This window comes from Cervus elaphus, chromosome 5, assembly GCF_910594005.1.
Source record: "Cervus elaphus chromosome 5, mCerEla1.1, whole genome shotgun sequence".
Classification (NCBI taxonomy): Eukaryota; Metazoa; Chordata; class Mammalia; order Artiodactyla; family Cervidae; genus Cervus; species Cervus elaphus.
Genome location: NC_057819.1, coordinates 94,810,349 through 94,836,919, shown reverse-complemented (window position 1 = coordinate 94,836,919; position 26,571 = coordinate 94,810,349). Strand labels below are relative to the sequence as shown.

Here is a 26,571-nt window from a genome sequence, read left to right as displayed (position 1 = left end):
AATAAAGCTATTTCTATGTCTAAGACAAGCACGGTAAAATCAAACGGATAAGAATCAATTTAGTGAGCTGAAAACATAAAGAAAGGGTGCCCCCTAGTGAAGCAGAGGCGGTACAATTTTATAGCACCGTTTTAACTGAAGTTTCAGAACGTAACTTCGTGAGTCCTCTTTCTCTCGCCTCCCATAGATATTTGACCTCAGAAGGAATTGGGGGTGATGCAGGAACAACGCTTATAAACTGCCACCGGCAACCAGTGCTGGCAGGAGAAAGCAGGAGCCTGCCGGGTGCGTGTCTAGCAAGAGAACCACGTCACATAAAACAAGATGAAATCTTGCCATTGACCACAGGACGGACGGACCTTGAGAGTATTATCCTAAGAGAAGTAAGTCAGACAGAGAAACACAAATACCGTATGATTTCACTCATGTGTGAAATACGAGAAACAAATAACAACAAAAACAAAAATAAATGAACAAGTCAAATGAAAACAAACAGGCAGATACAGAGAACAGAGTGGTGGTTACCAGAGAGGGATGGGCAGCAAAATGGGTAAAAGGGATCAACAGTCTGGTGACAGGAACCAAGCTTGTGGTGGTGAGCGTGCTGAAGGGCACAGGGAAGTAGAAATACAATGCTGCAGATGTGAAATTTACACAGTGTTATAAACCAACGTCACCTCAATAAAAGGAAAAAACTGAAAAAATGAATATATTACTATTATGCAGTAAGTATTTTCTTTGGGAAAAGAGAGAGAGAGAAACCAAGTCACAGGTGTTTGAGGTATCAGATAGGGCCATTCATATCTGATCTACTGTTCTGACAAAGCCAAGGGTGACTTAGAACTTTCAGAAATCCAATAAGAGACTGAGGTAAAGATGAATCTCAGAAAAGAGAAGTTATCTTATTTTTTTAATATTTTGATAGAATTGTGTTTTTTTTGTCATATCCTTCAGAATAAAAATGTTCAATAAATATACACAGTGGGATTATGGACTGCAATGAACAGAAAGCTTTTTTTCATTTTTGCCAGGTCTCACTTTTTTTTATTTTTTTAAATTATGAACATATGACAACACATTTACAGGAGATTTGGAAAATACAGAACAAAGTTACATACAGTTCTACTACATATTACAATTATTTTTTAAGCAGATAAATTAAGATTTTTAGTTAAGAGTTTCAATATCAAACTCTCAAAATTAGTAGAATGAATATACAGAGAAGCAGAAGTATACAGCAGACCTGAAAAGCACTATGAACCAATTCAACATAATAAGATTTATACCATCTTCACACAACAGTAGGATACAAATTCTATTCAAGTTCCCACAGACTATAAACTAGGAGACATCAGAACATATACAGGGACACAAGACCAGGTGCAAAAATTTCATGGTCTTACGTTATTGCAATCATACAGAGTCTGTTCAAAGAGAAGTTATTTTAACTGAAGAATCCACTGCCATCTGTTATTTCAAAACCGGACTAGGGACAAATCATCACTGTGGTAACAGGAGCTCAGTCACTGGAGGAGCTGGCATAACTCTGCCCCTGCCAACCTGCTGAAAGGATACAGGGTAAACTGTTCAACCTCACTGGGTTTCTGTTTCCTCAGAAGCAAAATGGGCAAAACAGTTCCTGCCTTCCTAATCTCTGCTGGAACTCATTCCTTTAGGAAAAAAAAAAATTGGGGAGCATTTAATATATTAACATTTGGGGACTCTGTGAGAAGGGGAGCCATGAATTCTCTGCACTATTCTTGCACCTTTTCTAAAAATGGGAAGTTATATCAAAGATTTAAAATTATAACCTATTTAAAGTTGGTAAAACACATACATAACCCAGAATTCAAACAGCAGAAGGTAAAGAAGGTAAATAGTGAAAAGTAAGGCTTCCTCTACCCCTGCCTGCCTTCCATTCTCCTCCTCAGAAGCAATACCTCTGAGCGAGTTTTTGTTGCACCTTCTCAGAAATGATCTAGGTATTAAAAGCATATAGTAACCTACCAGCTCTTCTGTATCTAAGGCACACTGTCCCGCACCATGCTTTCTTCATTTAATGATTTAACTACGAGGTCTTTCCACATCAGTCAATATTAATTTTTGGTGGTACAGTAACCATTTCTTAAATGTAATACTCCCTAGACATTAAGGTCTTGCTTAAGCCATAATAATCTAAGAAGTACTCAAAATATTTACACCTTCAGATGACCTACTGCATTTAATTTAAAAGAGCAAAAAACCTGGCAATGACCTAAATGGCCATCAATAGGAACGTTAAGTAAATAAGCTACATTTACTCAAAGAACTCTGACACCAAAACTAAAGACCGTGAGCAGGGAGGTTTTGAGACAACAAAGCCTCTTCTTAATGATAACATGCTGACAAGGGGGAAACATTTAAAAATATTGAGTACCCCATGAATACAGCAAGAAACAGACCAGTAAGAAATCTCCTAAATTATAACACTTGCTTGCATGTTAAGTGGACCCATGGAAGATAATCACTTTATCTTCCAGATTTTCTCTGGGGAAGAACAAGGGAAAGGATGCTAACATTCAATGTGGATCTGTTAGGCAATGTTCTTCCAGATGTTTTCCAGAAGTTACTTCCATTAATCCTCTCAACTAGATTGGTTTTCTCTTTAATGTAAAGAATGAGCTCTGAGGACTTCCCTGGCGGTCCTGTAGTTAAGACTCTGTGTGCTTCCAACGCAGGGGTTGAGGGTTTGATCCCTAATAGGGGAACTAAGATTCCACATGCCTCACGGCATGGCCCTCCCCACAAAAAAAAAAAAAAAAAAAACAGGCTCTGAGTGGATAGATGGTTTGTCCAAGGTCAGAGATACAAGATTCAGCACAGCTGGATATGGTTGGGGTCTGTCTGCCTCCTGGGTCTCCGCTCTTTATTACTCTACCAGGAGACCGCTAATATGATGGTTCTTGACCTACTTTTTGTACACCCCAACACACCTGACGGATGTGTCACAATCTGCGCTATCAGTTTGGGGCCTTGAGTCTCACTGTGGCAGTTGTTCTCACTGGGGTTGAGGGCCTCTCCTGGAACTGGGAAAACACCCCATAGGAATCCAGACTGGCAACCCAGGGTGAAGGGGATAACATCTCGTGTCTGAGAAACACCCATCTAGTTCAGCTGTGATGTGGCTTTAATTGTATCATTTAAAAATGTTTAAATTATTGAAAAGTATTTCCTGATTCTAAAGGCAATTCTTGCTAATTACAGAAAATACATAATATCCGCCGATACCCCCAATTGAGTACAATCACCATTAGCATTTTGGTCCGCTGCCCTCTACTGTTCCTTCTATGTAAAAAAAAGAGCTTAAAAAAAAAAAATGAAACCCGGATGATAAGCAATTTGCCATCTTATTTTTTCTCACTTAATGACACAGATGCAGAGCATTTGGGGAGCCATTAGAAATTATTTAACAACAGCTCCCTATGGGGCTTCCCTGGTGGCTTGGGAATCTGCCTGCCAATGCAGGAGACACAGGTTCGAACCCTGATCCAGGAAGATCCCACAAGCAGCAGAACCACTAAGGGCGTGCGCCACAGCTATCGAGCCTGTGCCCTAGAGCCTGGGTGCCACAGCTATGAGTCCACACCACAAACACGGAAGCCTGTGCATCCGAGAGCCTGGGCTCCACAAAAGAGAGAAGCCACCACACCCAGAAGCCTGTGCACCGCAGCTGAAGAGTGGCCCCCACTCGCCGCAACGAGAGAAAAGCCCGCCTAGCACAGCCAAAAAATAATTTTTAAAAAGCCACAGCTCCCTATGGCTCTTTTTCTCAAAGTTCCTAATTATACTGTGAGTGAAAGTCGCTCAGTCATGTCCAACTGTTTGCGACCCCATAGACTATACAGTCCATGGAATTCTCCAGGCTGTAATACAGGAGTGAGCCGTTCCTTTCTCCAGGGGATCTTCCCAACCCAGAGACTGAACCCAGGTCTCCCACATTGCAGGTGGATTCTTTACCAGCTGATCCACAAGGGAAGCCCCCTAATTATATTAGTCTTTAATAAATGTTATCCAGATTCCCCTCATCAAACCTCTAATGGAAACATGAGAAATGACCATCTTCAGTTTCCTACTAGGAGACTAGGAAGATTTTCTAGATCATTACCAAACCTGGCTATGTGTCAGAACCTACCCAGGGAGCCCTGTTGAATACAGAAACCTGAGCTCTTCCCACCCGGACCCGGTGAGTTAGAAACATCCAGGATGTGTTCCAGTCCACCCTCCTGCCTTGAAGTAACCCCAGACCCACGAGCAGCTGCCATTCAAGACAAACATGTATACACCCTCCTCCTTAGTGTCACCAAATTTATTCTTGATATATTGACATCTACTTTAAATAGTCTAAACTCATAATTCACAAGTATTTACTGCATGTCCATGAGATATATAGATGGGTTTTGCCCAAGATCTAGCAATAGTTGAAAGAAATGATAAATCACGCTATTACATTCTATTATCTTTTAATTAAGATCCATGGGAATCTGGGTTGGAAAATGGTGAAAATCTGGAGTTGGGGAAATAAAGGTACCCTTGTGTCATAAATTTTCTGAATTGTAAAGAAACTTTACAATACATTATCATGGATGTGGGGGATGTAATTAGACAAGACATATAACTGAATCTGTGGAATGACCAATGTCTTATGTTACCTTCAGTGGTCTAAAAACAAAACCCACAAACACTTATCAGGAAGAGGGGAGAACCTGATGGTTCCCTATATACATAATTTTCAAATCTAACAATTTGCTTTGGCGAGTCAGCTGTCTTGATAGGATGGGGTAAATGAAATACCTCTGTAGCTTAAACTGCTATCTTTATACCTCAGTTCAGTTCAGTTCAGTCGCTCAGTCATGTCCAACTCTTTGCTACCCCATGAATCGCAGCACATCAGGCCTCCCTGTCCATCACCAACTTCGAGTTTACTCAAACTCATGTCTATCGAGTCGGTGATGCCATCCAACCATCTCATCCTCTGTCATACCCTTCTCCTCCTGCCCCCAATCCCTCCCAGCATCAGGGTCTTTTCCAATAAGGCAACTCTTCCCACCAGGTGGCCAAAGTATTGGAATTTCAGTTTCAGCATCAGTCCTTCCAATGAACACCCAGGACTGATCTCCTTTAGGATGGACTGGCTGGATCTCCTCGCAGTCCAAGGGACTCTCAAGAGTCTTCTCCAACACCACAGTTCAAAAGCATCAATTCTTCGGTGCTCAGCTTTCTTCACAGTCCAACTCTCACATCCATACATGACCACTGGAAAAACCGTACCCTTGACCAGATGGACCTTTGTTGGCAAAGTAATGTCTCTGCTTTTTTTTTTTTTTTTTTTTAATGTCTCTGCTTTTTAATATGCTATCTAGGTTGGTCATAACTTTCCTTCCAAGGAGTAAGCATCTTTTAATTTCATGGCTGCAATCACCATTTGCAGTGATTTTGGAGCCCAGAAAAATAAAGTCTGACACTGTTTCCCCATCTATTTGCCACGAAGTGATGAGACCAGATGCCATGATCTTAGTTTTCCGAATGTTGAGCTTTAAGCCAACTTTGTCACTCTCCTCTTTCACTTTCATCAAGAGGCTTTTTAGTTCCTCTTCACTTTCTGCCATAAGGGTGGTGTCATCTGCATATCTGAGGTTATTGATATCTCTCCCGGCAATCTTGATTCCAGCTTGTGCTTCATCCAGCTCAGCATTTCTCAGGATGTACTCTGCATATAAGTTAAATAAGCAGGGTGACAATATACAGCCTTGACATACTCCTTTTCCTATCTGTTGTTCCATGTCCAGTTCTCACTGTTGCTTCCTGACCTGCATACAGGTTTCTCAAGAGGCAGGTCAGGTGGTCTGGTATTTCCATCTCTTTCAAAATTTTCCAGTTTATTGTGATCCACACAGTCAAAGGCTTTGGCATAGTCAATAAAGCAGAAATAGATGTTTTTCTGGAACTCTCTTGCTTTTTCAATGAACCAGCAGATGTTGGCAATTTGATCTCTGGTTCCTCTGCCTTTTCTAAAACCAGCTTGAACATCTGGAAGTTCACGGTTCATGTATTTGTGAAGCCTAGCTTGGAGAATTTTAAGCATTACTTTACTAGCATGTGAGATGAGTGCAATTGTGTGGTAGTTTGAGCATTCTTTAGCATTGCCTTTCTTTGGGATTGGAATGAAAACTGACCTTTTCCAGTCCTGTGGACACTGCTGAGTTTTCCAAATTATACCGACTTGATTCCAAATTTCCATCTCCAGCTAATTCCTAGAACCTCTTTCATGAGAAAATGATGAACTCTAGGGAATTCCCCAATGGTCCAGTGGTTGGAACTTGGTACTTTCACTGCTGGGGCCTGGGGAACTAAGATCCCACAAGCCACATAGCACAGCTCCCCTCCACTGCCAACTCCTCCAAAAAAGAGCTCTAAAGGCTACTTTTGAAATCTCATAAAGGACAATCACACAGTATATACCATTTTTTACAACTTTATTTTAAAAATTAGCATGTTCATCAGAAAAAGTTTGGAAAGATCCATGCCAAGATACTAACAGTTATGGGGATTATAAGCTCCAGACTCAAATATCCAACTATGTATTTCTACCTGGATGGCCCAAATATGTTCAAAACTGAGTTCACCTTAACACACTACTCCTATCCTACTCACCACTACAACTGTCAGTGGTGTAAGTAAGGCTCTTCCTTCTTACTCACAATACAGGGTAAAGGTGCCAACACCCAACCACAGTCTGGTGGGCTGGAAATCAAAGTTCTGAAATTTACATCTTGAAAAAGGAATAAAAGTAGCTTTCTAACTCCAAGCTTATCCTGCACACCTCACTCCCATTTTCCCCTATTACATTTGAAAAATCCTTTCCACTTCCCGATTTACTACAGAAAATCTTGGGGAGCAGGGAACAAGATGGACTCTTTCAACCTAAGGGTACAGTTTCTAATATGCTCACTACACGGAGAATTCCACTCTGACACAACAACAGTATTTGGTATTAGCTAACCACCTCCCAAAACTGGTTACGAAGAAGTCTGACTTGAATTTAACCCTTATTTGTTTATCAAGGTCCCTTGGGTTATGTACTGTAACAAACTAATCATTAATACTCAGAATGTTCCAGAAGCCATTGCAAGAAGGAAATGCAGCACTTACTTGTTCTGTTGGGAACAGGGTGTTGATATACTCCACAGCATTGAAATCTGCTCGATCTAGAGGATCCTGGCTTGGAAATACCTACATAAAGAGAGAGAATTAAAAAATCACCATCATCTTCCTGTCCTGCTTTATGTATTCTTTCCTTCCTATTGGTTGGTAAGTTATTTGAAAGCAAAGACCATATCTTTTTTTCATTTTGCAAGGCCCAACAACCAATGCTCAGTAAAATATCTGGTAAAGTATATCTATAATTTTCACCAACATCTGTAATTTTAACATCTTGGTAAAACTAACAGAAGGTGCAACAGTAAGAAGTATTCAGACTGCCACGAAATCCCAAGGACAAGGTAGAATAAACGAGCATTATACACCAGCAGATTAAGCCAGTTGATGACATGGTTGTATTAAGGGAATCTTGATAATGGACTAATGCACCATGTCTCAACAATGTCTCAGCAGTAGAAGCACCGAAGCGATTTTTATCCTTTGGACAGTGTTAGGATGGAGTGCTGGCATTCAGAAACTGTCCATCTCTTTTATAGGAGAAAGAATACCTCTGCCTTCAGAGAAATACAGATAATTCCCTTAAAACATTGCAATTTGAAGAACATATAACACAGTGGATTATAAAAACAGTCAAGTAATCCCCTGGGCACTGGATTTCACTAGCTCAAGGCAGTTATTCTGGGACGTGAATTTTTTTTTTAAATGTCTGCTTATTGGACAAATCTATGCTAGAATTCAATGTTACTAAGAAAAGGGGGCAGGGGTGGTGGGGAGGTCTAAAACCCTCATCTAACAACGGGCTGCATTATTCATTTCTTCTATTGGAGGCCAGTAGGCCCAAAGCAAATGAAATGTATTTCTCAAAAAAAAAAAAAGAAATGTATTTCTCTTTCTGGCTGGTGGAGGTGGGTCGGGAGCAGTGTGGCTTGAACACCCAAACCTTTGCCCTGGCATTCCCAGGATGTGTCAAATGTGCTTTGTGTGAGTTATCCAACCACTCCAAGAAAAACACATATCCAAGAGGTAAGTGGGACAACACAAACAAATTACCACCCATAGTAAGTATTAATGCTCAATAAGTATTAACTATAAGTAACAGAAGTAGTAATGTTTTACTTTAAAAAACTTCCCGTGGGAAGAAAAAAAAAAAACTTCCCGTGATCATTAGTATGGCACACCCCTCCTTTTCTTAAATCCGCTACACCAACTCCTTTAAGGGAGATTTTTCTCCCTTTATCGGGAGCAATACCCTGTACAAGGGTCTAAATTGCCTTTTTTTTTTTTAAGATTTATTTTCGATTATTTAAGCTTTATAATAATAAAATTATTATTTTTTAAGATTTGTTATGCATGGGCTTTCTCGAGTTGCGGTGAGCTGGGGCTATTCTTCGTGGCAGTGTGAGGGCTTCTCATTGCAGTGGCTTCTCTTCTTGCAGAATATAGGCTCCAGGTACTGGGTTTCAGTAGCTGCAGTGCATGGGTTCAGTAGTTGTGGCGCCGAGGCTTAGCTGCCTGAGGAATATTCTTTAACCTAATCACCAGGAGAAATTTTCAACCATTTAAGAATGGTAAAGGAGGTCTCTCTCTCTCTTTCTCTCTTTTTTTTAGCCGTTTCCCCTCTGCTTTGCGATATGCTTCAAAAGTAGAGGTTACTCACCTCCCCTCAATTCTAAATCAGTCACAAGGGGCTAGACGGAGAATCCGGGAACATCGGGACAGCAACCTGATGAATGAACAGCCCCACAACCCCTAAACCGGAGGTTGTTACCCACGAGGTACCTTCTAGGTGCATCGTTTCAGGAGGCACAGCTCCTTTGCCCAAACCCACCAGAACGCCCCACCCTCCAAAGTCAATCAAGGCCGAGGAAGACCTCTCTCCCTTTTCTAGATTGAGAAACCCATTCCCACCACCACCTCCCCTCAAAACCTTTCCTTGCCCTTGGCGCCTAGCTCCCACATCTCAGTCCGAAGACAGCTTCCTCGCCGTCCCACCCCCAGAGCTGCCCCAGTCTCCGCACTCTCCTCCCCTCGGGGGGCGGAACGCTCACCTGCTCGATGGCGAGCTGCACGTCGGGCGTGAGCTGCAGCACGGCTTCCAGCTCTTCTACGAACTCCAGTTCCTCCTCCTCCATCATCCTGCCGCCCAGCCCCCTCCCGACGCCCACCCGGACCCGGAGCCGCACCTCCTGCGGCCACTCACGCCGGAGAACAGAAACGCTCCAGCTGCAGCGGTCCGGCGAGTCTGGGCTCTGTCAGCCAATCGGGCACTTCCGGGAAGCCGAGCACTTCCGGAATCCGAGGCACTCTGGGATAGCGGAGGACTGATCTCTGGTCTCCTGAACGAGGCATTCCTAGCACCTCTCGAGAGTCTCCCCGAGCAGCCCTGTATGTAGTTCTGCGGCCCCTACCTCTCCTTAAGATGATGGGGACCCGCTTCACCTCTCAGAAGGCGCCCCCCTACTCGGGCCCTGGCGCTGGGAAAGGCCGGGCAGGACCACCCGCTCCTCTCCAAGTGAGGGTGCGCCCCGGCAGTGTCGCGATCGAATGACATTAACCCTCTCGGGCCTCGGGGCGCGCGATCCCTCTGCTCTCAGGGGCCCCTTGCTCAGTGGCACTAGGTGTCCCCCCAGCCATCGGGGGAGAAATGACCCCAGCTGGTAAGTGGCGATGTTGCCAAGGACAATTTGTAGGATGGAATAGCGTCCACTTGATATTAGTCCCCCGTGTGCCAAGCCTCTGGGCAATTTTCAAGGTGTGTCTGCAGCTTCCTTCTTGAGGGGGACGGGAGGGGAGAGTCAGATTAGGCAGTGACCCATCCCGGGGAAATGTTGACTTTCTAGGAGTCTTGAATATCTAGAGTCTAAGTCACAGTCCACGAATGATGAGCTGTGTAATCTTGAACAAATTACTCCATCGACCCAGCCAGGAGGTGGAGAGAGAGAAATATTAAAAGCATTATGCAAATTTAAGCTAGTAATACAGGTTAGTAAGAGGGTGTCCAGCCCTCTGCATCGCAGAGGAAAAAAAGCAAAGTCACCCTGTGGAACCACTTTTCCTCCAGCCACAATGATATCATTGCACAAAGGATGAGTTGTTTTACCTGTTAAACATTGTGAAACCAAGATGGCCCCAATGTGAAACCAGAGTCCCTGGCCCCAATGAGCTTTTTTTAATAATCAAAATTGTAGTAAAGGAAGACATAAATATATAAATCAATTATATGCTAGAATATTATTGACTCAAAATCATGGTTTTGAAATTTAATGACATGGGAAAACACTGATATTATCAGAAAGCAGAAATACACAGCATGATCCCAGTTTGTGTGTGTATTTTGTGTCTATAAAAATGATAAGAAATACTCCTTTTCTGCAGGCGATTCAACATATTCTTTGCAGATTTTCCCAAATTGTCTGTGAACCTGTAACACTTTTATAAATCAGAAGTATATTTTTTAAAAGCAAATGATATCTATCTCTCTTGGATGTTTTTCATTTTTTATACACAGTAAGAAATATATAAAGTCCATCCATTTAGTTTAGAATGCCATGAGTTTTAATAAATGCATATCATCATGTACCCACCGTCACAATCAAATCCTAGAACAGTTCCATCACCACCACCCCACCCCATCCCACATTCTCTCATGCCCACCTACTCCCCTGGCAACCACTGGCCAGATTTCTGTCCCTATAGTTTAACTTTTGCAGAATTTCATATAAATGGAATCATACAATATGTCACCTTTTAGGTCGGTTTCTTTCACACTAACATGATGCATTTCCATCTCATCCACATTGTTGCATGTGTCGGTAGTTTATTTCTTCTTGCTGAGTGGCAATCCAGTCTGTGATACACCACAGTTTCTTTATTCTCTGGTTGAAAGACACTGGGGTTGTTCCTAATTTGGGGCGACTATGAATAAACGAGGATTTTGCGTGAATATGTTTTCATTTCACTTGGGTAAATAACCTGGAAGTGGTATTGCATTCCTACCAGCAATAGATGAGAGTTCTGGTTGCTCATAGAGCTTATTTTTTATGATGATTATAATAACTCACATTTCCTAGTCCTTACTATTTGCCAGGCACCATGATAAGTGTGCTACTGCTATGTAACCGCTAAGTCATGCCCGACCTTTTGAGACTCCATGGACTGTAGCCCACTAGGCTTTTCTGTCCATGGGATTTCCCAGGCAAGACTACTGGAGTGGGTTGCCATTTCCTTCTCCAGGGGGTCTTCCCAACCCAGGGATCAAACCCATGTCTCCTGCTTGGCAGAGGGATTCTTTAACACTGAGCCACCTGGGAAGCCCATGCCGTGTATATATAATACATCATCTTTTAATCTACATGGCAGTTCAGAGGTTGGTAGTTATTATCTGCAATTCACAAAAGAGAAAGTGGGGATGTAGTTAAAAACTAACAAAAAATGTCCCCCAGGTCCCATAATTCTTCCTGCCATTCATTCAGTGAATTTATTGAAAGAGTGAATGAATGTTCCTGCTGGCAATAGGCACTAGGCCAGGTGCTGGGAATCTAGCAATCAAAAAAATAAACCAAATACCTGCCTCCATGGAACTGTTTCCAGGTATCACAATCAAGAATTGTAATAGTTACATGCAAGAGAAGTAAAGCATATGGTGAAAGATGATGGAGTGCTCTGATTGGATTTGAGGATCAGGAGAGGCTTCTCTGAAGAGACTTTTAAGCTGAAGCAAAGGGTGGAGCTGTGAATAGGAGATGACAGATAAAAGGAAGAGTATATGCAAAAGCCAGAAGGATGAAGAACTTGGCCAGGGTAGGGGACTTGGACAGCCATGCGGAGAATGGAACAGGAAGAGGCCAAAGAGATGGGCAATGCCAGACAGCAGAGACTTGTGATGGTCATTTGAGGAGTGGAAAGCCTTTGACGGATTCTAAGCAGAAGAGTGACAGGACCAGCTTCCACCAGGCCTGTCATCAGCCCTGGCCCCCATTATTTTTGTTTTCTCTGCTTCTGGGCAGCCCACATTGTTGGGGAGAGTTGGGGAACCACGGTGACCATCTCCAGTACTAAGTCATGCTGTCCAATTCCGTTGATTGTCCTTTTACAATTCCATTGTCAACCCTCAATTGCATTCCCCCTGTGACCCAAGCCCTTTCTTATGCTGAAGCTCCCAACCTCATTACCTTCCTTCTTCCTCTTTGCAGATTAAGATACTGATAATGAATATAAGTTTGCATTTTAAGAGAGTTACACAGTACAAAAGTCTAGGAAGACAAAGAGCAGAGAGATAGATGGACATTAGATGAAGAAAAATGCATTCCCTGGTGGTCCAGTGGTTAAGAATCCACCTTCCAATGCAGGGGACGTCAGCTTTCTCTAGTTCTCTTGTTGTGGAGCACAGGTTCAGTAGCAGCACAGGATGAACTGACTGGGAACAGGCTCAGTAGTTGCTGCACATGGGCTTAGTTGCCCTGCAGCATGTGGACCCTTAACTTCCCAACAAGGGATCGAACCTGTGTCCCCTACCCTTGGCAAGGAAGACTCAGGGCAGCCAAAATTAAAAAAAAAAAAGAGTAGTAACAGGCTAGACTGTTTACGATAAGCAAACGAGAGAAATATCTTTAATAGAAGGAGGAAGCCTGGAAAGACAAATTATAAACTCTTAAATAAAATATGGGCGTGTACAGATATGAAAAATTTGGCTATGAAAATAAGGTGTTCTCACAAATGAACTGGGCTTTTAAAAAAACAAAACAATTTCCTATAATGGAATAGGGTATGTAGCTGATGACAAAGTTATCATAGAAACATCTTTTCTACCTTGAAAGTTCACTAAATGAATAAATTCAACCTCTAAATCTTAAAAAAAAAAAAAGCACAAAACCAACCTCAGAGACCCTATCCTTTAATCAGCAATGGGAAAAGGATAAAGTAGAAGAGAAGTACTACAACAGTCTGTAGGACAGTGTTGGGGTGCATCTCTGAGGATGGCATCAGAATAAAACAAAAGAAAAAAAAAGTAACCCTCCTTTCACAATGTTTCTCTTTGTGCCCAAAATGTTTAAATACATTGGCTGGAAATAATCATTTTATTTATTATTATTATTTTTTTTTGGAAATAGTCATTTTAAAACAGCCTTTGTTCATGAGATCCAGTGAGATCTCTGAATTTCTGTGCCTCTGTCAATTTACTGGTTTTTTCCTAACTGTTAAAAGGAGTCTCCAACACCCTATGATATTTGCAACTGGTTTCATTATTTTTGAAGGAGCTGTACTATAATTAATTGAGTAGACATGGTGCAGCGTGTTATTTTCTAAGATTGAAACAGTGTCTTTATGCTGTTAAGAAGGGTCTCCATAAGGACCACCTCCTGAACACCTGGGCTTTTTATGAAACTTTAAAAAAAAAATCATAGAATGTCTAAATGACAAGCTTTCTACCCATTAAATGCCAGTAGTATGCCTCTCACCCCCATCCTGTGATAACCGAAAATACTCCCTGCAGATTCCCACAAATACCCGCCTTGGACCCTCAAGCATAATCACACACAGACACTTGTCACTATGGGTGGTAAAAAGCTTCCAAGCCAACTTGTAGTAGAGGCATATAGTTTAATCCCTATATTAAATCTTGTTCAAAATGTCTTTTTGGTGCTTCTTTATGCATTGCTTTAAGTGCATGACTTTTCATGAGGACAGATGGCATTTTGCTGGCATTCATTCTGGAATTTTCTGAACATCCTGGACACCGGTGTTTGTTTTTGACTGATATTCCAGTGGGCTTAGCTGGATAGACGTGCACTTAGGCTTACTGCCCTGTGGCATGTGGGCTCCTAGTTCCCAGTCTAGGGATTGAACCCACATCTGCTGCCTCGGCAAGGAAGAGCCAGCGCAGTCAAAATTAAAAAAAAAAAAAAGATAAGTAACAACAGCCTACACTGTTTATGATAAGCAAAAGAGAGATATAAAAATACCTTTAATAGAAGGAGGAAGCCTGGAAAAACAGATTGTAAACTCTTAAGATAAATAAAATATGGAAGTGTACAGATATGAGAAATTTGGGTATAAAAATAGGAGTGTTCTGACTGTTTCCATATCCTGGACACCCAGTTTTGTTTTGATTGGTACTCAGGTTCTCCGTGCATGCCCATTCTTGCTAAAGAGATTATAATCTCCACCTAGCTTCATAGTTCCTCTGTTCCCACGCTGGTAGCTCAGGCATCCAGTCACATCTATATACCAGCTCCCGGATACTTTTATATTAGGACCCTTCCCCATTGGCTACATCGAGTTCGGAGTAATTCCTTCACTCAACAAAGTGCTAATCACACAGGTGAAAGTCTCACATATTACAACAAATATAAACGCTTGTTTCATAAAATTGACATTAACTAGTACAACTATTATAATGTAGCTACCATTAATTAATGTGTCTGACACCCTCAAGTTTCTCACAATGCCAGGGTCACTTCCTGCCCTCATTTCGTGCTGTCTTCCTTCTGTGTTCTGCTGCATTCCCTGAGCTGGGCCTTTAGCGGCTCCTCTTCTCCTGGTCTACCACCGCTAGTTCTTCATCTTTTTTTGAATCTAGATCCTCAGAGAGTCATTTCCTAGGCAGGCTGATAAGAAGTCTAGGGGTCTCCAAGGAGAGAGGGGTCTGGAATTCTCAAGGAGGAAGAAAGAACAAACTTTTTTCCCTCTACATTCCTTAGGATTATACAACAATAATGTATCCGGCTTGAGGACAGTCTCTGGAAAAAACCTTCTGGCTAATCCTATTATCTTAAAATGTAAATTATGGGAGTAGATCTAGTGAGGTCTTTACAACCTCCAGACATTCTTTTGATTCACTGTAATAACTAATTAGAGAGTGTATAACTCCATTGCTAACACTAGCAAGGGGGTACTCTTTCTGCCCCCTTCTGATGCCTATGTCAGAAGCTTTCTCTATCTCCTTTATACTTCAATAAAACTTTATTACACAAAAGCTCTGAGCAATCAAGCCTCATCTCTGGCCCCGGATTGAATTCTTCTCCTCCAGAGGCCAAGAATCCCAGTGTCTTTTCGTGGGTCAACAACAACCTTTCATCTTGGGGGCTCGTCCGGGATTCTTCAGGACAAGGTAAGGATGCTTGGAGCTCTAGTAAACAAAGCTCTGAGCCATCAAGCCTCATCTCTAGCCCCAGATTGAATTCTTCACTCCGGAGGCCAAGAATCCCGGCGTCTTTTTGGTGGTTCAGCAACAACCTTTCAATCCCTTGGAGGAAGTGAAGACCTCCATACCATAAATTCTTTCCCCAGAAAAAGATACATTTGTACATTTTGCCAGCAATTCTAAGGGGAAAGGGATCCTACCAAATATTTCTTAAGCTCTTTTAACCCCATCTTCTTTCTGCTAAACAAAACTATCTTTTTAAAAAAAATATTTGTTTGGCTGCACTGGGTCTTAGCTGAGGCACATGCGATCTTTGATCTTTTTTGTGGCATGTGGATCTACTTCCCCCACCAGGGATCGAACCCAGGTTCCCTGCACTGGGAGCACAGAATCTTAGCCACTGGACCACCAGGGAAGTCCCCTAAACATAACACTCCTGTGAACAACTCTCCCACACACAATATTCCAATGAAAGGTGTGATCCTCATCCCTCCAATTTTATAATCACTGATGTGTAGTTTTTATCCATTTTCCACCAGCCAAAAATATTTGGCCCAGCTAAGCATTTTTAGATCTACATCAGAAAGCCAGTCAAAAGTTCTATGTTCTAAATGTAATATTGTTCAAGACTCGGATAGCTTCCTCCAACCCAGTCCCCCATGGAGATACATTGCTTTGAGAGGTCACTCTCAACAGCCATCTCTAGTTTCCAAATCTCTTCTCTCCACACTTGGGTTTCTCTCCTTAGTGTCAGTCACATATTTTCAAATGCCTGTGAAAATCTTCACTTCGCTTGTCATCGGTTTTTCTTTTCCCTTGCCTTCAGTGCCCCAATCTAAGTACATTTACTTGGGTCTAGAGTTCAGCATGTGATGGGGAAGTCCTCCAGTGGTGCAGTTAGCCCACAGTACTTACATAGCATTTTATGGGCATATCTAATCCACTACACTAAATGATAGTGAGTGGTATTAGGGACTGATACAATGAAGTACATTTACATAGTATTTTATGCATGTGCGTGCACGCTCAGTTGCTTAGTTTCTTGACTCTTTGAGACCCCATGGACTGTAGCCCACCAGGCTCCTCTGCTCATGGGATTCTCCAGGCAAGAATACTGGAGTGAGTTGCCATGCCCTTCTCCAGGGGATCTTCCCCACCCAGGGACAGAACCCACATCTCCTGCATTGGCCGGAGGATTCTTCACCACTGAGCCACCTGGGAAGCCCCATTTTATTCATAAATTTCCAGTTATGCTCTGGAGATCTTTCTCTGTATTTTGGTCTTTCTCTGCTTTTAGAGGCCATATAGTAGTCCATAGTTTGATCATACCAAAGAATATTTTATGTCAGACGGTATCCTAATTGACTTATAATGGTTCAATTTATGATTTTTCAATTTTAGGACAGTGTGAACGCAATATGCATCCAGCAGAAACCCTACTTCAAATCCTGATTTTTTTCCCAGGCTGGTGGCATTCTGGGTGATACATCCTCTTGCGATGTTGGGCAGAGGCAGTGAGCTGCAGCTCCCCATCAGCCAGGCAGTCAGGAGGTAAACGGTATACTCACAACCATTTGGTTTCTCACGTTCAGTCCAGTATTCAACAAACTGCATTAGATATTCAACATTTTATTATAAAATAAGCTTCATGTTAGATAATTTTGCCCAAGTGTCAGCTAATGTGTTCTGAGCACTCAAAAAACAAACTTGTTTCCCTTTCTAGTCTTGGGGGTGTGTGTGTTTTAAATTTTTTATTATTAATTTGGATGCATTGGGTCTTAGTTGAAGCATGTGGGATCGTCGATCTTTCGCTGTGGCACCAGTCTAATTGTTGCTCAAGGCCTCAGTAATTGCAGTGAAGGAGCTCAGTTGCTCCACAGCACGTGGAATCTTAGTTCCCAGATCAGGGATCGAACCCTCATTCCCTGCATTGCAAAGTGGATTCTTAACCACTTGAACCACCAGGGAAGTCCCCTGAACATTTTTAATTAAGGTGGGCTAGGTGCAGCTATGATGTTTGGTGGGTTGGAAGTATTAAATGGATTTTCAACTCACGATATTTTCAACCACGGTGAGTTTATCAGGACCTACCACCACCAGAAGCTCAGAAAGATCTGTACTCCACTACTGGATATTTGGTGGTTTCGTCGCCAAGTTGTGTCCAACTCTTTGCAACCCCATGGACTATAGCCTGCCAGGCTCCTCTGAATATTTAGATCATTCCTAAATTTGTGTGTGTGTGCTATTACAAACAACACTGTATCCTTGCAATACATATTTATACTTCTATCAGCACTGAAAAAAGTGCCTCTATCTTTATGAACACTGGATATTATGTCTTGTAAATATTTACTTATAAAACTTCTCTTGACCTTTTGTATTTCTTCTGTTCAGTTCAGTCGCTCAGTTGTATCCGACTCTTTGCGACCCCATGGAGTGCAGCACGCCTGGCTTCCCTGTCCATCACCAACTCCCGGAGTTTACTCAAACTTGTATCCATTGAGTCGGTGATGCCATCCAACCATCTCATCCTCTGTTGTCCCCTTCTCCTCTCACCTTCAATCTTTCCCAACATCAGGGTCTTTTCAAATGAGTCAGCTCTTCCCATCAGGTGGCCAAAGTATTGGAATTTCAGTTTCAACATCAGTCCTTCCAATGACTATTCAGGACTGATTTCCTTTAGGATGGACGAGTTGCATCTCCTTGCAGTCCAAGGGGCTCTCAAGAGTCTTCTCCAACACCACAATTCAAAAGCTTCAATTCTTCAGCTCAGAAAGCACTCAGCTTTCTTTATAGTCCAACTCTCACATCCATACATGACTACTGGAAACACCATAGCCTTGACTAGATGGACTTTTGTTGGCAAAGTAATGTCTCTACTGTTTAATATGCTGTCTAGTTTGGTCATAACTTTTTTTCCAAGGAGTAAGCGTCTTTTTATTTCATGGCTGCAGTCACCATCTGCAGTGATTTTGGAGCCCCCCAAAATAAAGTCTGCACTGTTTCCACTGTTTCTCCATCTCTTCTGTTATTTCCATTTTATATTCTTTGATTCTTTTGGGTAATTTGTGTTTCTTCATAATTTATAGGTTTTCTTTGACTATTCTGAATATTTACTCTACTATGTGAAAGTTACTCAGTCATGTTGAACTCTTTGCAATCCCACTAAACAGTCCATGATATTCCTCAGGCCAGAATACTGGAGTGGGTAGCCTTTCCCCTCTCCAGGGGATCTTCCCAACCCAGGGATCGAACCCAGATCTCCCGCACTGCAGGTGGATCTTTACCAGCTGAACCACAAGGGAAGCCCTCTCTACTGTGTACCACAACATTTTCTTCAGTTTATGTTGTCTTTTTACTTGTTAAGAGTGACTTTTGATGTACAGTTTTTTGCTTTTTAAAAATGCACATAAATCTATCAGTCTGTTTCTATGTATCATCTGGGATTTGTACATTGTTTGGGAAAACATTCTTTAGCTGGCAAATTATAAAAATATTTTTCAAAGTTTTCTTCTAAAACGTCTGCAGTGTTGCTTTTCATGTGTAACTTTTAATATCCCTGGAATTTATGTTTCTGTTTGATGTGTGGCAGGGCACTGTATTCGTTTCCCAGGGTTGCCATAGCAAATTACCACAGGCTGGGTACATTATGACAACAGAAGTTTATTTTTGCGCATTTCTGGAGGCCAGGAGTCTGAGATCAAGGTGTCTGCAGGACTGACTCCTTTCTGGAGGCTCTGAGGGAGAAACCCTCCCTCTCATGCGTCTGCCCTGGCTTCTGGCGGCTGCCAGCAGTCCTTGGCTTCCCTTGGCTCATGGACTCACCCTTCCAATCCCTCACTGCATCTTCACGGGGCCTTCTCCCCTCTGCCTGTGTCCCTCTCTGTCTCTTGTAAGGATACGCTCATTGGATTCAGGGCCCATCATCACCCAGTACAGTCTCACCTCAATCCTTACCACAGTTAAATCTGCAAAACCCCCCATTTTCAAGTGATGTCACATTTTAAGGTGATTGTGAATCCTGGGGTGACACTATTCAACTAACTTTACTTTTTCCAAAGGAAGGCTAGTAGTTTCTGTGGTTTTCTTACATAGTCCTTTCTTTGCATACACGTGGGATACACTTGCACGGGTTAAACGTAGTGGGTCTGGCTCAGGACTTTTGTTTCATTGATCTGTTTCTTCTACAGTTTCAGTGATGATAAGGTCTAGAATGTTTTGATATATTGTAAATTCCTCCTCCACCCCACAGGGGTGTTCTTTATTCAAATATTTCTTGGTTATTCTTGCACATGTTCTCTAATTCACATAAACTTTAGAGAGAGTTTATGGAGTTCATTCAAAACATGTTGGAATTTCAATTAGAATTATATTGAATTTAGAGATCAATTTGGGGAAAGTTCACATGTTTACAATATTTAGTTTTTCAGCCATATTCTCCATTTATTTAGGGTTTTATGTCTTTCAGTAAAAGTTCGTGACTTTCTTCATATAGGTCTTGCATATTTCTTGTTAGGCCTAAAACTAGTCATTTTATAAGTTTAAAAAACTATTGTAAATAGTCCTCTTTTTCTATTACCATTTCTAATTGTTATTTGTTGACTTATAGAAATGCCATTTATTTCTGTGTGTTGATCTTGTATCCAGCCACCTTACCTCAACTGCTTTATTTTATATTTCAGTTGATTTTCTTAGTTTTTTTCAATAAATTACCAAATTGTTTAAAAATAGCAATAGTTATTTCTCTTCCTTTCCAATGTTAAAATCTTTTTTGAAGCTTTATATGTGAGCTGCCATTCTGGCCAGGACCAGAGCAGCAGATGTTAAATAGCACCAGATTGAGTGGACATGGTATTAACAATCCAAACAGGAGAAAATATGCTGAACAAACCACTCAAGGCCTGCAATAAGGAAGCAATGGATTTATAACACATAAAAGAAGGAAAGAGACAGACTCTTGGCTAGCAAGTGCTCCCTGCCCTTCATCTAACACTAATAATATGGAAAACGTTCCAAATCCTTCTCAGACCTCCACTAGGCAGCTCCATCAGGTTACCTGACAAAGTAGGAATTTGCTCTGCCTGCAGGGCAAACGCATTATCAGCTGGCTCTTACCACAAAAGTTCATTCAGTCTTTAGACTGACCATTCATGGTTCACGAGGTCAGTCACAGACAAATGGTGACACTCAGCTGCCACAGAAGCATGTGCCAGGATGCCTGGGGCTGAGGTTCTTTTTGCTATATATAATGAAGATTCCTCCCCAAATTAGACTTCTAAGTCTCTGTAAGCAATCAGTTTTCTTTGCATTGTTCTTTTTTTCTAATTGAAGTATAGTCGATCTATAGTGTGTTAATCTCTGTTATACAGCAAAGTGGTTCAGTTATACATATATCTTTCTTTCTTTTTTATTTTCTTTTCCATTATGATCTATCCAGGCTATTGAATGTAGTTCCCTGTTCTATCCAGTAGGGCCTTGCTGTTACCCATTCTATACATCATGGTTTGGATCTGCTTACCCAAACTCCCACTCCATCCCTGCCCCTCCCTCTCCCCCTTGGCAGCCACAGGTCTGTTCTCTCTGTCTGTGAGTCTGTTTCTGTTTTGTAGATTTCACTTGTGTCATATTTTAGATTCCACATGTAAGTGATGTTTGTCTCTTTCTGACTTCACTTAGTACGACAATACCTATGTCCATCTGTGTTGCTGCGAATGGCATGTTTCACTCTTTTTTACGGCTGAGTAATGTCCCATCGTATGTATGTAGCACATCTTCTTTATCCATTCATCAGTTGATGGACATTTAGGTTGTTCCCATGTCTTGGCTATTGTGAATAATGCTGCTATGACCACAGGGGTGCATGTATTTTTTTGAATTATAGTTGTCTGCACTGTTCTTAGTTTCCAGCCATTTAGATTTTCACCTACAATCTTACTGAGCTGTAATTAACTCTCGGGGTTGAAATTGACTGTGCGTGGCCAAAGACACCACACACTTAGCTTAATAGGAATCCTTTTCCTTTGTTCATTTCTTAAGTACCAAGCACCTACATAATTGTAGTTTACTACATAGGTTAATAGAGCTCAGCCTATAAAGAGGAAAAGACTAGATACTTAAATAGGAGCTTGGGTTTCTGTTGATATTATGATGCCACTTTAAAAACAGAAACTGAGAGTGTGAGTAAGGATGGGAATCTTAATACTTTTAAGGATAAAGTTACCAGAAAAGAAGAAGGCCCTAAGTTTGCATGCCAAGGTGCATCTTTGAACAAACCTGCTCTCACCCTCAGTTAAGAATTTCTTTAAAAACCAGTGAAAAGCCACTTTGAAAGATAATCTATAATAATTCAAATATAAAATCATTTCTGACATTAAAAATCAGGTTTGTGAAACTCAACATTGAAAATGCTTATGATAAGTGAAATATTAATATTCATAATTAACTTAAAGCATGACCTCAGATATATAACATGTGCATATAAAGAAGCTGGGAGGAATTCTACAAAATTGTTAATAATCTGAGAGTAATATCTCAGTGATAGCATTATTTATGATTATTATTTTCTATACTGGGCATGGTTTACTTTTTAAAGTATTACTTTTATGATCAGAAAACTAAAAAAGACAAAGAAATTATCTGAGTTTAGTTAAATAGAGTAAGAAAAATCAACCTTTTATGGAATTACTGATGAGACATGAAGACACTTGATCTGCTGTTTTTAAGAAGGCAGCTGAATTTGTTCACAGCTGGTTCTAACTCATTTCAAAGGTAATTTCCTTAATGGATCAACATTCTGGAATATTTTTTTAAGTTGACTACCTTTAGCTAGGTGTGGCCTTCTGCAAACAAGCAAATTTTTGCATTTATAAGCAAAGGAAATGCATATGTGAAAGGACTTTGAAAAATGTGAAGCAATACACAAAGGCAAGCACTATATAATCAGCTCTCTGTGTAAATTATGCTTTTTATTGACAGGGATCATTATCAGTGTGTGCAGAAGCAAAGACTTCCCTGTGGGGTGCAGCTGTGGCCTCTGTTTGCAGAAGCCATGTGCTTGAGTGTGACTGTGCTTCTCAGACTCACAGTTACCTTTTGCAAACAGTCCAGGATGAAACTGAGGAAGCTGCAGTCTGGAAGCTGGCTCAGGCCAGGCATCTTCGACCTAATAGATGTTTATTGAGAAGCTTAACAGCAAGTTACTGTGCTGTGGGGATACCAAGAGAAAGAACAATTCCTGATTGCTGCGTTGCATATAGTTCACACGTATTTGTGAAAAGACCTTACCTAACTCACAGCCGCCCTGCGAGACAGGCGGAGAGGCACGCCCGTTTGCAGGGGAGAGCAGGTCGTTTTCTCCATGTCACACAGCTTCGGAGCAGCAGAGCCAGAAGGGGCACTCAGATATCTCTAATCCTAACCCTGGTGCTGGGTGTCCCTCCTGCCCATCGGGAGCATTCAGTCTATAGGAGAAAATACAAACATAGGGATCCGTGAAAGGCCATATTGACCAAGTGTTCTTACTGAGTGCAAACAGTACAGGAGGGAAAAAAGAGGAAGGTGACTGACTTCCTCCTGGTCACACTCTGAGTCCTAAGACCAAGTTGCCACTTTTGCTGGTGGTAGCCTAAAGGGAGAGATGTTCCATTAATGGCAGTCACTTTCTCTCCCTTTGTCCACCTCATTTCATTTTTCTCTGCGTCTTACAGCCCTTTTCCTCTTGTTTGTCTGTTGTGAATTCCAATCTCTGGATCTGTATCTCTATGTCTATTTTCCTGTGTGGAAGGCTGGAGCGTGGCCTTTTTTATTCCCATTAACTGTTTCTATTTCAGTCTCCTCTAACGGATCTTCTTCCTGTGCTGTATCTTTCTTACCATGTCTCTTCCCATCACTTTTCTCCTTTTATCCTCCTTCCTGTCCTGTCTCTGCTTCACCTGTCCCTAATGCAGAAAGGAAATGTGGTTCTCAATAAAACAATTTTTATTTCAAAAGACTTTCATTTTCTTTGTTATAATTTTTAAAGTAGATGAGTGGATGGAGACCTCTAAGTTCTCTTTTGGCTCAGGAGCTCGATGTGAAGATGTTTCATGTGTGAATCTCAGTCTTTTTCCATTGTTTCCCCATCTATTTGCCATGAAGTGATGGGACTGGATGCCATGATCTAAGTTTTTTGAATGTTGAGTTTTAAGCCAGCTTTTTCACTTTCCTCTTTCACCTTCATCAAGAGACTCTTCAGTTTTTCTTTGGTTTCTGCCCTAAGGGTGGTGTGATCTGCATATCTGAGGCTATTGATATTTCTCCCAGCAATCTATTCACTTGAGTATTCTCAAAGTATTTTACAAGTAAATATGGAATTTTCAGTTTAAGGCTGGAGAAGCCAGGGAGCAGATATGGGGAGAGTCATGTATCTTACTTCCTGACGGTATCCAGCTTGGGATCTAAAGTGCTGGGAGAGGTGGGGACCAAGAAGCAGGATCAGTGGCAGAAGAAACCACTGAGAAATCCCACCACAGCCCTCCAAAACTGGAAGCTTTATTGATTCCCATTCAAGGGGTGTGATTCTGACTAGGTAAATAAGTCTTTTTTTTGTTTTTCATTTATTTTTATTAGTTGGAGGCTAATTACTTTACAATATTGTAGTGGTTTTTGTCATACATTGACATGAATCAGCCATGGATTTACATGTGTTCCCCATCCCGATCCCCCCTCCCGCCTCCCTCGGTAAATAAGTCTTAACATCCAGTAACCCAAACCTCACTCCTGAAACCCACAAAGGAAGTATCATTAAAACCTCCTTAAATTTCTTCCCAACCCTATAGCATGAAGTAGTTGAAATCACACTGGAACATGAATCAGGAGTCCTGCGTCCTAATTTGAGTCTTGCCACTTCGTAGAGTGGCAATTCTATTTACCATTTGCACCTAAGTTTTCTTATCTATAAAATGAAAATAATATGCTTATCTACCTCCCTGGGTTGGTTATTTTGAGAACCAAGTCAGATAATACATGTAAAATGGTTTGAAAAATTATAGTTATATATAAATATAAAATGGTGTTAATAATGGCATCAGAGCCCATAAACTCCATCCCATACACTTCTATTTGTGGGTAAACAATTAGGAACAATGGTTACTAATCAAAAACCACATTGTGAAAAAGAATTACGTACTCTCTCCTTGCTTATCAAGTTTGATGGCAGAACAGTCATTAGGTACACTGACCTTGAAGGCAGAAAATACTGAATTTAAATCCCAGTGCTGCTACCAGCAGTCTGACCTTAGCAATATTTTAGTTGCTTTGGGTCTCATTTTGAAGACAGACACACACACACATACTCACTCATTCATGCTGAGTGAGGGTAATAGATTTTTCATGATGAACCAATGAGATAATACATGCAAAATGTTGGATCCAGTACCTGGCATATTGTGAGCACTCAATAAGCATTAGCTTTGAAAAGTATCACACATTTCTTGAGCATTTGCAATGTTCCAGGTGTAACTTAGGGAACAAAACAAAAAGATCCTGGTTTTTTTTGTTTGTTTTTTGTTTTTTTTTTGGTCACACCACGCAGCTTGTGGGATTGTAGTTCTCCAAACGAGTGCCGAGTCCTAACCACTGGACAGACAGGAAATTCCCGACATGGTCCTATTTTGAAGAAAGAGCGTACAAATAAAAACCAACATGCTTACTATGCAAATGCAAAGGCAGTTCAGAAAATGAACTTAGAAACCTGCCTGGAAGACAGATTCCTTCTTGCAGGAGGAATCGTTTGGCTCAAGACTTTTGAAGGGATAGTGGAAGTAAAAATTTTTTTTTTTATGCTTTTTACTCAACTTTATCGTTTGCCCACAGGCATTTTTGGATCACTTGAAAAGCCAAGGCTCATGTTTATGCTTGTTGCCCTTCTGGTGATTCACCCTAAACATTTTAGCGACTTCACGAGCATGGTTTTTGAAGTTGATTTTACTGGTTATTTTCTCTGCATGAAACATCTGTTGTTTTGTTTTCCTTTCATAGACTCCTTAAGAGCTGTACAAATGACCTGTTGATTCGCATCACTTAAAAGTATTTCATCGTTGATGCAGGTTGCTGATCCCTTTAGGGAAAGATGGTGGCGAGGACTTATGACCACTTGTCCCTCTCTGGAAGAGCTGGAGGTGACTGGGATAAATGGGCAGGGAGTGGAAATTGCAGTGCAGAAGGATTTGCTGTTCTGGAGAGAATGGAAGGTTTACAGATAGCTGCAAATATGAACGTACAGATAGCCTTTTATTTGCCAGATACCTTGCTACCAAATGTATGTATCTTTCACATCTCTACCAATTGTGTTGGCACTGAATTGGGGAGTCAGAGATGTTGCCCTCAGCAGAAGAAATATCACACTTTTCTTTGGGTTTTCTGCTTTCTTGCTGCTGCTGCTGCTTATCGCTTCAGTCGTGTTCAACTCTGCAACCCTATGGACTGCAGCCTGCCAGGTTCCTCTGTCTCTGGAATTCTCTAGGCAGGAGGACTGGAGTGGGTTGCCATGCTGGCCTCCTGGGGATCTTCCTGACCCAGGAATCAAACCCAGGTCTTCTGCACTGCAGGCAGACTCTCCTGCTGAGCCATCAGGGAAGCCCCCTTCTGCTTACTTACTGTTGGCTAAATCTCTCAGTTTAACTACATATAGGAAGATGTTGAAAGCTGTGTTTACTCTGTATCTGCTTCTACACCAGCAACTGCGATGTTAGAGAAAATTTAATTGGCATCTAACAGAAATAATCTGCTAGCTTATAAAAGTCATAGAATCTTAAAGATTTGGGGGCAGGAAGAACCTAAGAGGGTTTGTAATTCAGCCTCTTCAATTTCACAAATGAGCAAAGTGGCCCAGGGAGGCTGAGTCCATCTGTTCCAGAGTCCTCTGAGAGGGCTTTGGTCAACATTTTCCATGATGGTGATTTGAAGAGACCTATAGTACCTTTCGATTGCTGTTGACGTAAATGAATTGTCTTGCTCCGCTTTGTAAGCTGTGGAAGATACAGACCAAAGTAAAACTCTGGCAAATCCCAAGAGAAGAGAAGCCGGTAATACTGATGTTAATGTATCGGTGCTCTGTGTTTGGTGCTGAGTGAAAACAATTTGATTCACTCCACTCAAGTCCAGGGCATCTGATCCAAGAACTCTGAAATAAGGATGACGTTATCAACAATAACAACAGTCACCAGGACGGGATGGTATCTTGCCCCAAAGCC

The 26,571-nt window shown here is 41.5% G+C and overlaps 1 protein-coding gene across 1 annotated transcript in view; it reads right to left on the bottom strand.

Annotated features, from left to right (window-relative positions):
• VPS53 (VPS53 subunit of GARP complex) overlaps positions 1-9,471 on the bottom strand; it is a 122,200-nt gene extending 112,729 nt beyond the window's left edge. Inside the window, exons 1-2 of the mRNA XM_043903317.1 lie at positions 9,246-9,471; positions 7,189-7,269 (exon numbers count right to left, since the gene is read on the bottom strand). Coding sequence (XP_043759252.1) covers positions 7,189-7,269; positions 9,246-9,332 — 168 coding nt within the window. The 5' untranslated portion in view covers positions 9,333-9,471. The remainder of the gene's footprint in view (positions 1-7,188; positions 7,270-9,245) is intronic.
• Between the last annotated feature and the right edge of the window lie 17,100 nt (positions 9,472-26,571).